Source organism: Oncorhynchus nerka, linkage group LG18 (genome assembly GCF_034236695.1).
Source record: "Oncorhynchus nerka isolate Pitt River linkage group LG18, Oner_Uvic_2.0, whole genome shotgun sequence".
NCBI lineage: Eukaryota > Metazoa > Chordata > Actinopteri > Salmoniformes > Salmonidae > Oncorhynchus > Oncorhynchus nerka.
Genome location: NC_088413.1, coordinates 46,498,965 through 46,513,935, shown reverse-complemented (window position 1 = coordinate 46,513,935; position 14,971 = coordinate 46,498,965). Strand labels below are relative to the sequence as shown.

Genomic DNA, 14,971 nt, shown 5'->3' with positions numbered 1-14,971 from the left:
CTGTCGTTGTCTGGTGGTTCTGCAATTTTAGCTAACCCTAGTCAGCAGGTGTTACTACAGTCATGTCTTCAAAAACACTACAGTGAATACTATAGTGTATATACATTTAGACCATAGTATACTTTAGTATTTTTTGGGGGGGGGTTGGCTGTAAATGTCTAAAATATTTGAACTAGGACCACAATGGAATTAATTACTTAATTAATTGACTTTGTTCTCGACAAATCTCTAAATGCATTGTATCCACGTTTGTGGTTGTATTGTGTTTTTAAATATATTTTGACGATCAATCAAGGGATACTACAGTGTGGAGTATAGTATTCTACAAAATTCTATAGTTGGCACACCACGATCTAGTGGGAACCTCAGGAAATCCCCGGTATGAGCTCCCTAAGGACATACTGTTCAAATCAAAATGGCATTGTTAAAGCTAGCTAGTAGTCCAATCTGAAAATTCTCAATTAAGTACTACAGATAAGTGATAATGCCCGACAAGCCGGTGTTTGGAGGAAATATTGACACAGGTGTTAGGGCAATATATCCTACAAATACTGGCCCTGAGGGCATTATCACTTTTATACAACGGGTTACCAACATCTTCAAATAATGATTGACGTATTTTCATGAATGTTATTTTGATTTATTTATTTATCTATTTCCTCCTTCCACAAGATATAGTCCCAAAACAAATCTTGGGTTGATACCCAAGCCGGCTGGTCGTTGTTTCTTTCGGTTCGGTTGCTAAAGACGTGACCCAGTCATTCAGTCTTTTTGTTCTGTATCTATGGACACGACCCAGTCATTTGTTCTAAATGTTACATTGCCATACTGGCGGGCAACGTTCTTAAACAATTGCAAATGAAGCTACTTTGCTGCTATTCTGGCTAGCCGTAGTTGTTAGCCATAGTTGCCTAGCTAGCAAGCAAGCAAGGGTTACGCTGTTTTCTAATGACATTTATTTGGATACATCCATAACAATGAGCTAAGGAGGCGCGATTTCCCCTGGCATAGAACATGTGCTCACTCGTCAGGACACTGTTGTTCAGAGGAGTTAGCCAACAACAAAGCTAACACAATCACTTCAAACTGAAGCTGGAGAGATTAGCTGTACTTTGTTTCATTTGACCTTTCTTCAATTTACATTTCTTTGTATATACCCATAAAAATGATGCCAGCTGATTCATGATTTCGATTGGGTGAGAAACATTTCCTGCCTGTCTGTCTCATCGAGACTCCCGAGACATTCATTACTATGGTACAGCTGGAGATCGAATTTGAATAGTGAAACAATGTTGCAAATGTCAGAGAGACAGCAAGGTTTACACAAATCTCTTCTGTTGAAAACTAAATGTTAGTCTAAAAGAAATGTGAGATGATGTATAGATTATTTTTATAGTGAAGATCAAGATTCATACATTTCCTGGCTGGGCTGATGAGACAGAGGATTGAGCAGCCAGATGGAACAGAGTAAATAGGCATTTTAACGTCATAGATTTAGCTGGTGGTAACTTGTGGAAAAGACACTGGCTGGAATGCGGTTTTAACCAATCAGCATTCAGGATTAGACCCACCCGTTGTATAATGTATAGTATTCTACACAGTATACTACAACATTCTAAAGTAAGCACTATACGATCAAGGAAACTACAACGTGTAGTATGGTATTCTCCAGTATACTACAAAATTCTACGGTAAGCACTACACAATCGAGGGATACTACAACATGGAGTATAGGATTCTTCACTGTACTATAGTTTACTATATAATTCTATAGTAAGTACTATAGTGAACTGTAGCAAGAAGAGAAGAAGAGATTAAACATCCTGTAACAGATTCATAAACACCATAAACAACTTGCTGCAAAATATCTAAAAATGAGGTTGAATGTGCAGATTTATTGTCCCTGCTTCACTAGTTGTTGTTCTATAAGAATGTCAGAATTGTTATATTTTATTGGATGTTATATTCAGGTAGATGATATAGGCTATGTGCCAAACAGTGCACTATATAGAGAATTCGGGACGCACACAGAGTATGATCTGTGGCCTTGTGTTTGTGCTGTGTTCCAGCCTGTCCTAAAGACTCTGGAGACATTGAACCTGGGGGAGAATAACCTGCAGAACAGAGGTATCCACACACTGAGGGAATCTCTGATGATGAACCACTCACTTTTGCAGCTAGGCCTGGAACACACACACTTCACTTGTGAAGGTACTCACCTTTAACACAGTCGTCACTCATGTTATTTTGTGTGTTTGCTAGCTCTTCACTGTGTGTGTGTGTGTGTGTGTGTGTGTGTGTGTAGGTGCTGTGGCTTTGGCTGAGTTCCTAGCTGAGAGCCGTCAGATCCAGCGCCTGGACGTGCGTGAGAACGAGGTCAGGGCTGGAGGTCTCATGGCCCTCTCTCTGGCCTTACGAATCAACCACAGCCTCACCTCACTAGACCTGGACCACACACCCAAACAGGAACAGGTACATCAGTCTCAAGCATCTCAAATTGTACCCAATTCCCTATGTAGAGCAGTACTTTTGATCATAGCAACTTTTCCCTATATAGTGCGCTACTTTTGACCAGGACCAGAGTCAGACACTAAAAAGTCATCCATGGCGATTAAGTGTTGCGATACGTCTTCAGCGTTGTTGACTTTTTGTCCTCTCTTGAGGAGACGCAGAGCTGAGGAGAACGATGCTGCCACAACTTAAATATGAGTTCTTTAATCCACAGTCGTTGGTTGGTCATGTTAAAGTTCACAATTGGAAGTCAGATAAAGACAACTAAAAAGTAATCCATGGTGGTATGTCAGTGTTGCCTTTTTCTCCTCTGTGTGTGTCTGTGAAGGCCTGAGGAGAACTATTCTGCCACTACCTTAATACAGGCCCCTGCTGGATTCACAAAATAATTACCCGCACTTGCCATCTGTTTGTCATGATTTTATCTCAGCTAACTTATTTGCATATTAAAGCATTAATTAAAATCTCCAAGGAACGGAATTCTTACTTTAAAATTAACTCCAATGGCTTCGTGTGGATGGGGCTCTAAAACCTGTTTTATTTGAGTGTTTGCAGTTTTATTTTGGTGTTTACTCCTTTAATTCAAATTCTATTACATTTCTTCCCCGGTGACAGAAGTCAACTGGATATACAGTATATGCCTGGTTATGTGGGGGGGAAATGGGAAGCTATTATTTGAAATGATGATAGGTTAACGTACTGTGCATACTGTGAATGTGTACCTATACCAGACCAGGTACTGTATCAATTTTAATGGGGACAGAAATAAATTCCTTGTTGGAGAAAAGCATTTCATGCCTAGCATCAGACACACAGCCTTATGATTAACATTTCTGTTGTGGAGACAGGAGTTACTGTGGTTTCAGTCCGGGATGTTTAAGGCATGGTAATAAGGAATATTTTTTTGCGCTGTGCCGTCGTAAGGTTTGGAGTCACACAGCTGGGATTTGTCTTGGCGGTCGTGCTGATCCAGGTGGGAAGAGTGACGATTGTATTAAAAAGCAAATCTTTCCATCAGAAAGCAACGGGGGGCCAGATCAAGTGTTCCTCACTCAGTCCCGCTGTATTCCCCGGGTCGCAAAGAAATGTGAAAATGTCATTTTTCTAAAGGAAAATGACTGGGTATGTGTGTGGGAGTGTATGTGTGTCTGTAAAAGAGTGGGCGTGTGATGCCGTTGGTCTGCCCGTATGTGGTGCGTGTGTGGCTATGTGTGTGTGTGTGGTTCAATTGTGGATGCGCATATTTAAAAGACAAAAAGGTGGCGGGGCCTGGGACTCGGAGGGATGGGAGGAAATCTGGGTCCTTTGCATCTTTGTTTACAAGCGTCGGATTTTTCATGTCTGTTGCCACACTGCTCCATTTGATCATTGGCCTGTTTGCTGTTAATTATTAATTATTTACCCATCTAAAATATTCATTGAGCCAGCAGCCTTATGAAAAGCAACATTTAGAGCGTGTAGTTATCTGGAGCTGCTGCTTCCCTGCCTGAAAGGCTGCAAGGTGAAGAGAGACTGTTTATCCTGCTTATCAACCTGCCTAATAAACAAACTACATGGGCTGCGTACAAAATTGTCACCCTTTGCCCTATGTTGTGCGCTATTTAAGAAATAGGGTGCCATTTTGGACACAGCCACCTCTTCACCGACAACATTTAGCAGCTGCCTCTTAATCGCTAGTTTGATGTGTGGATATTTTGTTTGTTGGTCCATAACCCGTGTGGCTCAGTTGGTGGAGCATGGCGCTTGCAAACATCAGGGTTTTGGGTTCGATTCCCACGGGGGACCAGTCTGCGAAAATGTATGCATTCACTACTATAAGTTGCTCTGGATGAGAGCATATGATGTAAATGTAGAATGGCTCTGCCCTACAGATGAGGGGTACAGTGAGGAAGTTGAATATGTAGACTAGGTTGTCATTGTGAAGGTGTAGTTCCCTACAAAGAGTGATAATTAGGAGAGCAGGGGTTACTTGTAGTCTAAGGTTGCTTGAGTTGGGCCTCTGTGGAGAAATGATACAGAGTGGAGGACACAGCCTTTTGGAAGCTGTTTTAGAATGCTGTGTGTTGGAAAGTTATTTTGTTGCTTTGTGTGATGGCATTGGGGCATTGGTAGAGGGGTACAGGTGTGAAGGGAGGAGGATGTGGAGGGGGTCTCTGGGGAGCTGTTTTAGGGGGGCTCTTTATCACACAGGGGTGCAGTAAGAAAGGGAGGAGGAGGCAGTCATTGGGGAAGATGTTTTTTGGGGGCCCCTCTCCTTTGGCTTGGTCAGTCTCGGTGGCTGGTTGTTTGACGGCTGGGATGGGACAACCTGTCCATGCATGTAGTCAGCACTCAGGTTCAGGCTCAGAGGGGTGATGGGCTGCATCATCATAGGCAGAGCCAGCCCAGCGCTCCAGAGACCACAGCAGAGGTCGCGTCCCACATGGCATATTTCCTACGGGCCCTGGTTAAAAGTAGTGCACTAAATAAGGAAAAGGGTGCCATTTGGGACACAGACTTACGCCACCCGACCCACCCAGAACCACAGAGATGATGCCTCAGAGATGGGGCCCTCACACAGAGAGCGAACTGCCATTCAGACCCTCCCTGCTTTTCACCGCATTGCTGCAATAAGAGAGGCATGGAGGCTTTAACAAGGACTTCTGACTTCTGCATATTACCCTAACTCAAGAACTATCAAAAGACTACTCTGACCACATTTTCGGACATTGCTATAATCACAAAGGCGTCTACTCCTGAACTCCAACTGTAACCATCACCATTAGAGCTGCTAGTAAGTGCATCAGAGGATAGAGCCTCTCAAACAGAAAATGAACCAGTGTCTCTCAAACACAAACACAACAACAAACTCGTAGCTCGCTGCACTCCTGATGTATTTTCAGGGAAAAATAGGCATATTTGCCAGCTGTGTAATTTACTGCTGCTCTCATTTGCATATTAAAGCCTTAATTAGCCCCTCTGAGCGTGTGTGTGTGTGTTTTGGGGTGGGGGGGTAGTGTAATCATCGGACGTGTAGTCACGGGGAGGACGATGTGTTTGTGTCCGGGGGGAGGTGGAGAAGGGGGGGAGTGGGCCCGTGTGGGAGGGATCCGGGAACGGGCCAGAACAGAGGCAGACTGCACAGTCGTAGTCTTCTGGGGGTCTCTGTTGACCATGTACTGTGTGCCGTATCCCTTTGTTCCCCCTGCTGCTCTAGGGGGGGGAGGAAGGAGGGGGAGGGTGCTGTATGTATGAAGCAGGGGTTGCGTTGCGCCGTTTCGGAGCTCTTTCCGGGCCCTTTGATGTGTCACACTTGGTCTATCTTGCTATAATTTTAATGGATCCTCCTCTCCTCTCCAACACTTCTCAGCAGTCAGAGGTGTGACCCACACGTTCACAGGAAGTACAGAGAGATGATTTTTTGGTTTGGAAGACAGGGAGATGGAGAGGAGAAAGGAGGTGTTGGGAAAGAGGGTGGCAATATGCATGAGCAAACAAACTCAAGTGCACATTTGGTCTTTTCAAGGCTGGCATGAGGGTGTTCTAGTTAATTGATTAGCTCTTATATGTTTTCCTGCTCCCTCCTCCCCAGATGATACCATATGTGTATGGTTATTATGAGGTCATGAACTACATAAACTCAGCATAAAAAGAAATGTCCCTTTTTCAGGATCCTGTCTTTCAAAGATAATTCGTAAAAATCCAAATAACTTCACAGATCTTCATTGTTAAGGGTTTAAACACTGTTTACCATGCTTGTTCAATGAACCATAAACACTTAATGAACATGCACCTGTGGAACGGTCGTTAGGACACTAACAGCTTACAGTAGGCAATTAAGGTCACAGTTATGAAAACTTAGGACACTAAAAGAGGCCTTTCTACTGACTCTGAAAAACACCAAAAGAAAGATGCCCATGCCTTGCTCATCTGCGTGAACGTGCTTTAGGCATGCTGCAAGGAGGCATGAGGACTGCAGATGTCGCCAGGGCAATAAATTGCAATGTCCGTACTGTGAGACGCCGAAGAAAGCGCTACAGGGAGACAGGACGGACAGCTGATCGTCCTCACAGTGGCCAGACTGCGTGTAACAACACCTGCGCAGGATCGGTACATCCGAACATCACACCTGCGGGACAGGTACAGGATGACAAAAACAACTGCCGAAGTTACACCAGGAACGCACAATCCCTCCATCAGTGCTCATACTGTCCGCAATAGGCTGAGAGAGGCTGGACTGAGGGCTTGTAGGCCTGTTGTAAGGCAGGTCCTCACCAGACATTACCGGCAACAACGTCGCCTATGGGCACAAACCCACCGTCACTGGACCAGACAGGACTGGCAATAAGTGCTCTTCACTGATGAGTTGCGGTTTTGTCTCATCGGGGGTGATGGTCGGATTCGTTGTTTATCGTCAAAGGAATAAGCGTTACATTGAGGCCTGTACTCTGGAGCGGGATCGATTTGGAGGTGGAAGGTCCGTCATGGTCTGGGGCGCTGTGTCACAGCATCATTGGACTGACCTTGTTGTCATTGCAGACAATCTCAACGCTGTGCGTTACAGGGAAGATATCCTCCTCTCTCATGTGGTACCCTTCCTGCAGGCTCATCCTGACATGACCCTCCAGCATGACAACGCCACCAGCCATACTGCTCGTTCTGTGCATGATTTCCTGCAAGACAGGAATGTCAGTGTTGTGCCATGGCCAGCGAAGATCCCGGATCTCAATCCCATTGAGTAAGTCTGGGACCTGTTGGATCGGAGGGTGAGGGCTAGGGCTATTCCCCCCAGAAATGTCCGGGAACTTGCAGGTTCCTTGGTGGAAGAGTGGGGTAACATCTCACAGCAAGAATTGGAAAATCTGGTGCAGTCCATGAGGAGGAGATGCACTGCAGTACTGGTAGCCACACTAAATACTGACTGTTACTTTTGATTTTGACCAGCCCCCTTTGTTCAGGGACACATTATTCAATTTCTGTTAGTCACATGTCTGTGGAACTTTTTCAGTTTATCTCTCATACAAATATTTACACATTAAGTTTGCTGAAAATAAACGCAGTTGACAGTGAGAGGAGGTTTTCTGAGTTTACATAGGGGCTATGCAATACATACAGTGAAAAGTTTGGACACACCTACTCATTCAAGGGTTTTTCTTTGTTTTTACTATTTTCTACTTTGTAGATCAAAACTATGAAATAACACATATGGAATCATGTAGTAACAAAAAAATCCCAATATATTTTATATTCTTCAAAGTTGCCACCCTTTACCTTGATGACGGCTTTGCACACTCTTGGCATTCTCTCAATCAGCGTCATGAGGTAGTCAGATGGAATGCATTTAACATTTACATTACATTTAAGTCATTTAGCAGACGCTCTTATCCAGAGCGACTTACAAATTGGTGCATTCACCTTATGACATCCAGTGGAACAGTAGTGCATCTAAATCTTTTAAGGGGGAGGGGGGTGAGAGGGATTACTTTATCCTATCCTAGGTATTCCTTAAAGAGGTGGGGTTTCAGGTGTCTCCGGAAGGTGGTGATTGACTCCGCTGTCCTGGCGTCGTGAGGGAGTTTGTTCCACCATTGGGGGCCAGAGCAGCGAACAGTTTTGACTGGGCTGAGCGGGAACTGTACTTCCTCAGTGGTAGGGAGGCGAGCAGGCCAGAGGTGGATGAACGCAGTGCCCTTGTTTGGGTGTAGGGCCTGATCAGAGCCTGGAGGTACTGAGGTGCCGTTCCCCTCACAGCTCCGTAGGCAAGCACCATGGTCTTGTAGCGGATGCAAGCTTCAACTGGAAGCCAGTGGAGGGAGCGGAGGAGCGGGGTGACGTGAGAGAACTTGGGAAGGTTGAACACCAGACGGGCTGCGGCGTTCTGGATGAGTTGTAGGGGTTTAATGGCACAGGCAGGGAGCCCAGCCAACAGCGAGTTGCAGTAATCCAGACGGGAGATGACAAGTGCCTGGATTAGGACCTGCGCCGCTTCCTGTGTGAGGCAGGGTCGTACTCTGCGGATGTTGTAGAGCATGAACCTACAGGAACGGGCCACCGCCTTGATGTTAGTTGAGAACGACAGGGTGTTGTCCAGGATCACGCCAAGGTTCTTAGCGCTCTGGGAGGAGGACACAATGGAGTTGTCAACCGTGATGGCGAGATCATGGAACGGGCAGTCCTTCCCGGGAGGAAGAGCAGCTCCGTCTTGCCGAGGTTCAGCTTGAGGTGGTGATCCGTCATCCACACTGATATGTCTGCCAGACATGCAGAGATGCGATTCGCCACCTGGTCATCAGAAGGGGAAAGGAGAAGATTAATTGTGTGTCGTCTGCATAGCAATGATAGGAGAGACCATGTGAGGTTATGACAGAGCCAAGTGACTTGGTGTATAGCGAGAATAGGAGAGGGCCTAGAACAGAGCCCTGGGGACACCAGTGGTGAGAGCACGTGGTGTGGAGACGGATTCTCGCCACGCCACCTGGTAGGAGCGACCTGTCAGGTAGGACGCAATCCAAGCGTGGGCCGCGCCGGAGATGCCCAACTCGGAGAGGGTGGAGAGGAGGATCTGATGGTTCACAGTATCGAAGGCAGCCGATAGGTCTAGAAGGATGAGAGCAGAGGAGAGAGAGTTAGCTTTAGCAGTGCGGAGCGCCTCCGTGATACAGAGAAGAGCAGTCTCAGTTGAATGACTAGTCTTGAAACCTGACTGATTTGGATCAAGAAGGTCATTCTGAGAGAGATAGCGGGAGAGCTGGCCAAGGACGGCACGTTCAAGAGTTTTGGAGAGAAAAGAAAGAAGGGATACTGGTCTGTAGTTGTTGACATCGGAGGGATCGAGTGTAGGTTTTTCAGAAGGGGTGCAACTCTCGCTCTCTTGAAGACGGAAGGGACGTAGCCAGCGGTCAGGGATGAGTTGATGAGCGAGGTGAGGTAAGGGAGAAGGTCTCCGGAAATGGTCTGGAGAAGAGAGGAGGGGTAGGGTCAAGCGGGCAGGTTGTTGGGCGGCCGGCCGTCACAAGGCGCGAGATTTCATCTGGAGAGAGAGGGGAGAAAGAGGTCAGAGCACAGGGTAGGGCAGTGTGAGCAGAACCAGCGGTGTCGTTTGACTTAGCAAACGAGGATCGGATGTCGTCGACCTTCTTTTCAAAATGGTTGACGAAGTCATCTGCAGAGGGGGGAGGGGAGGAGGATTCAGGAGGGAGGAGAAGGTTGCAAAGAGCTTCCTAGGGTTAGAGGCAGATGCTTGGAATTTAGAGTGGTAGAAAGTGGCTTTAGCAGCAGAGAGAGAAGAGGAAAATGTAGAGAGGAGGGAGTGAAAGGATGTCAGGTCCGCAGGGAGGCGGTTTTCCTCCATTTCCGCTCGGCTGCCCGGAGCCCTGTTCTGTGAGCTCGCAATGAGTCGTCGAGCCACGGAGCGGGAGGGGAGGACCGAGCCGGCCTGGAGGATAGGGGACATAGAGAGTCAAAGGATGCAGAAAGGGAGGAGAGGAGGGTTGAGGAGGCAGAATCAGGAGATAGGTTGGAGAAGGTTTGAGCAGAGGGAAGAGATGATAGGATGGAAGAGGAGAGAGTAGCGGGGAGAGAGAGCGAAGGTTGGGACGGCGCGATACCATCCGAGTAGGGGCAGTGTGGGAAGTGTTGGATGAGAGCGAGAGGGAAAAGGATACAAGGTAGTGGTCGGAGACTTGGAGGGGAGTTGCAACGAGGTTAGTGGAAGAACAGCATCTAGTAAAGATGAGGTCGAGCGTATTTCCTGCCTTGTGAGTAGGGGGAAGGTGAGAGGGTGAGGTCAAAAGAGGAGAGGAGTGGAAAGAAGGAGGCAGAGAGGAATGAGTCAAAGGTAGACGTGGGGAGGTTAAAGTCGCCCAGAACTGTGAGAGGTGAGCCGTCCTCAGGAAAGGAGCTTATCAAGGCATCAAGCTCATTGATGAACTCTCCGAGGGAACCTGGAGGGCGATAAATGATAAGGATGTTAAGCTTGAAAGGGCTGGTAACTGTGACAGCATGGAATTCAAAGGAGGCGATAGACAGATGGGTAAGGGGAGAAAGAGAATGACCACTTGGGAGAGATGAGGATCCCGGTGCCACCACCCCGCTGACCAGAAGCTCTCGGGGTGTGCGAGAACACGTGGGCAGACGAAGAGAGAGCAGTAGGAGTAGCAGTGTTGTCTGTGGTGATCCATGTTTCCGTCAGTGCCAAGAAGTCGAGGGACTGGAGGGAGGCATAGGCTGAGATGAACTCTGCCTTGTTGGCCGCAGATCGGCAGTTCCAGAGGCTACCGGAGACCTGGAACTCCACGTGGGTCGTGCGCTGGGACCACCAGATTAGGGTGGCCGCGGCCACGCGGTGTGGAGCGTTTGTATGGTCTGTGCAGAGAGGAGAGAACAGGGATAGACAGACACATAGTTGACAGGCTACACAAGAGGCTACGCTAATGCAAAGGAGATTGGAATGACAAGTGGACTTACACGTCTCGAGTGTTCAGAAAGTTAAGCTTACGTAGCAAGAATCTTATTGACTAAAATGATTAAAATGATACAGTACTGCTGAAGTAGGCTAGCTGGCAGAGGCTGCGTTGTTGACTATGTAGGCTAGCTGGCATTGGCTGCGTTGTTGACACTACACTAATCAAGTCGTTCCGTTGAGTGTAATAGTTTCTACTGTGCTGCTATTCGGGGCTAGCTGGCTAGCTAGCAGTGTTGATTACGTTACGTTGCGTTAAAAGAATGACAATAGCTGGCTAGCTAACCTAGGAAATCGCTCTAACCTAGGTATGCCCTGTTAAGAGTTCATTTAATTTAAGAGTTCATTTAATTTAAGAGTTCATTTAATTTAACAGGTATGCCTTGTTAGAAGTTAATTTGTGGAATTAATGTGTTTGAGCCAATCGGTTGTGTTGTGACAAGGTAGGGGTGTTATACAGATGAGAGCCCTATTTGGTAAAAGTTCATATTATGGCAAGAACAGCTCAAATAAGCTAAGAGAAACGACAGTCCATCATTACTTTAAGACATGAAGGTCAGTCAATCTGTAAAATTTCAAGAACTGTCATAGTTTAAGTGTACCTATGATGAAAATTACAGGCCTCTCTCATCTTTTTAAGTGGGAGAACTTGCACAATTGGTAGCTGACTAAATACTTTTTTGCCCCACTGTATATATATATATAGTATATAATGTATATATATATATATAGTTGAAGTCGGAAGTTTACATACACCTTTGCCAAATACATTTAAACTAAGTTTTTCACAATTTCTGATATTTAATCCTAGTTAAAATTCCCTGTCTTCAGGTAGGGTCACCACTTTATTTTTAAGAACGTGACGTGTCAGAATAATAGTAGAGAGAATGATTTATTTCATCTTTAATTTCCTTCATCATATTCCCAGTGGGTCAGAAGTTTACATACACTAAATTAGTATTTGGTAGCATTACCTTTGAATTGTTTACCTTGGGTCAAACGTTTCGGGTAGCCTTCCACAAGCTTCCCACAATAAGTTGGGTAAATTTTGGCCCATTCCTCCTAACATAGCTGGTGTAAATGAGTCAGGTTTGTAGGCCTCCTTGCTCGCACATGCTTTTTCAGTTCTGCCCACAAATGTTCTATAGGACTGAGCTTTGTGATGGCTACTCCAATACCTTGACTTTGTTGTCCTTAAGCCATTTTGCCACAACTTTGGAAGTATGCTTTGGATCATTGTCCATTTGGAAGACCCATTTGCGACCAAGCTTTAACTTCCTGACTGATGTCTTGTGATGTTGCTTCAATATATCCACATCATTTTCCTCCCTCATGATGCCATCTATTTTGTGAAGTGCACCAGTCCCTCCTGCTGCAAAGCACCCCCACAACATGATGCTGCCACCCCCGTGCCTCACGGTTGAGATGGTGTTCTCTGGCTTGCAAGCCTCTCCCTTTTTCCTCCTTCTATTTTTGTTTCATCAGACCAGAGGACATTTCTCCAAAAAGTACGATCTTTGTCCCCGTGTGCAGTTGCAAACCGTAGTCTGGCTTTTTTGTAGCGGTTTTGGAGCAGTGGCCTCTTCCTTGCTGAGCGGCCTTTCAGGCTATGTCGATATAGGACTCGTTTTACTGTGAATATAGATACTTTTGTAGCTGTTTCCTCCAGCATCTTCACAAGGTCCTTTGCTGTTGTTCTGCGATTGATTTGCCCTTTTCGCACCAAAGTACGTTCATCTCTAGGAGACCGAAACGCGTCTCCTTCCTGAGCGGTATGATGGCTGCATGGTCCCATGGGGTTTATACTTGCGTGCTATTGTTTGTACAGATGAACGTGGTACCTTCAGGCGTTTGGAAATTGCTCCCAAGGATGAACCAGTCTTGTGGAGGTCTACAATTATTTATATATATATAAAATATATATGCAATGCATAAGTAGGGGTGTCGGATGGTAGCGCCTCTGTGGGCATGTCCTGGTGCTCTACGCTCAAATGCCCCCGAGTCACCAGTCACCCATCGTAGAGCCCAGAGAGCCTGACGCCCGCTCATCTGAATACCATGAAGCTCTCTGTCTAGCTCTCGCTCGCGTTCGCTTGCTCTCTCCTCGCTTTCATCAGGAAACCACCATCCACTGAGAACCAAACCATCCTTTTCACTTTCAAATGGCTGCTGCCTCCCTTCTCAGCTGCTGAGAAGGAAGAAATTAGCCGGTCCACGGCGGCTGAGGAGGATTTGGGTATAAATATGGATAGTTTAATGTCTTCATTTCAGTCACTTGCCCCAGCGAGGGTGAGTGCTCCACCACAACCACCCCGCTCTTCGTCCATACGATGTCCCCCTGTCTGATCGTCTGTCAGGGAGAGGAGCAGCCGGGGACCTTGGTGGTTGGCCGATGGAGCCGGGGAGGAGAGACACTCTTAACGGCTGAGAGGACATAAGTTGAGACACTTTCCCTAGGGTGGAAGACGAGAGGAGAGTGGGAGAGGAGTAGTAGGTGAGGGAGAGAGGAGAGTGAGGGAGGGGAGATGACTTGGCAGGCTCTGTGGCTTTTCCCTCCCTCTCTCTCTCTCTCTCCTCAGACCCCCCTGGAGTGGTGACAATCCCCCACACTTCCTCCAGGTCTCCTTCACCTTTAGCTCTGCTAGAATGGTCTGTCTGATAACAGATCAATACTCAGCCCTTATGATCAGCACTTAACATGTAGTGTCCCAGTCTGCACCTATCAACCAATTTGTTTATGAAGATTTAACTGAATTATTGTTAAAAACAGGACACGGACTCTAAGAGCCATGCTGCGATGATTAAATGCACCCAAATTGCACCCTATTCCCTATGTAGAGCACTACTTTTGACCAAGGTCTTTTCTTTCTTTCTGTCCTTTCTTTCTGTTCTTTGTTTCTTTTGAAAAATCACTTTCAAATTCTCTGTAAATTATGCAATTGTTTGACACACATGGACTGGAGTACGGTGCTGTATACTGTAGCATGTGTTTCTCCAGATTGTCCCAGGGTTTTCTCACATAAGTAGGCGGTGGTAATATTGCTAACAGATCCCCAGTATAGACAGTATCAGGGAAGCACCCTGCTGTGAATCAACTCTATCACCTCTCCACAAAGGCATTGTTAGTGTGACTGTTTCTCCCCTTCCCTTCACTCACTCACTCACTCACTCACTCACTCACTCACTCACTACACCACTCACTCACTCACTCACTCACTCACTCACTCACTCACTCACTCACTCACTCACTCACTCACTCACTCACTCACTCACTCATCTCCTTCAAGTGACTGGCCCTCTCATGTTCTCTCTCCCTCTGTTTTAATCCTCCTGAAAGACTCCTTTCCTTTACTGAAACTTTTCCTGTGTGTGTCCTCTGTCCCCTGTCCCACTGTCCCCCCATCCCATACCTCTGTCCCCTGTCAGCTCTAACCCCTGTGGTCCTGGCTGGGCAGACGCCGTTGAGGGTAGATAATTGGATTTGTTGTCACCTCCAGTAGCTGCCAGTTCCGGGCGCCGGGCGTCTGCTCCGCTTAGCGATGAAGACATCAGTGTGACATGGGCTCTGCATGGGAGAGGATCAGCTGGAGTCCTGGACAGCCACTAATAAAGTGCTGGCCAGCCAGTCACGGACAGACAGGCTGGGGGCAGCTGTTACCCCTATAGTTCCCCCCACTGTCCCCAAGCCAGGCCTGAGATGGGGGGAGGGGTCAGGTCTGTTCCCTGTACACTCCCTACACCAGGCCTGAGAGGGGGGAGAGAAAGTGGTAAGAGAGAGGGGGGTTGAGGTAAAGGGAGAGGGGAGAGGGGGTTGAAGTGAGGGGAGGAATAGTAGTGGACAAGTGTTAATCACAGCAGATGCCATGATGCCCCCATGATGCAGGTGTCCCTCCACAGAATAGACAACACTGCTTGAGAGGTCACGGAATTCACTCCTCACCATTGTGTGGTTCAGGAGCAGTGTTGGGATGAGAACATCCACTGTCAGTGTCATGGTATTCATTCACCACACTTCACCTG

At 46.9% G+C, this 14,971-nt stretch overlaps 1 protein-coding gene across 2 annotated transcripts in view; it reads left to right on the top strand.

Annotated features, from left to right (window-relative positions):
* The window catches only part of si:dkey-288a3.2 (protein phosphatase 1 regulatory subunit 37), a 63,419-nt gene that overhangs the window by 33,093 nt on the left and 15,355 nt on the right, over positions 1–14,971 (top strand). For both annotated transcript variants that reach the window (XM_029687702.2, XM_029687701.2), the window contains exons 9-10: positions 2,070–2,211; positions 2,306–2,472. In XM_029687702.2, coding sequence (XP_029543562.1) covers positions 2,070–2,211; positions 2,306–2,472 — 309 coding nt within the window. The remainder of the gene's footprint in view (positions 1–2,069; positions 2,212–2,305; positions 2,473–14,971) is intronic.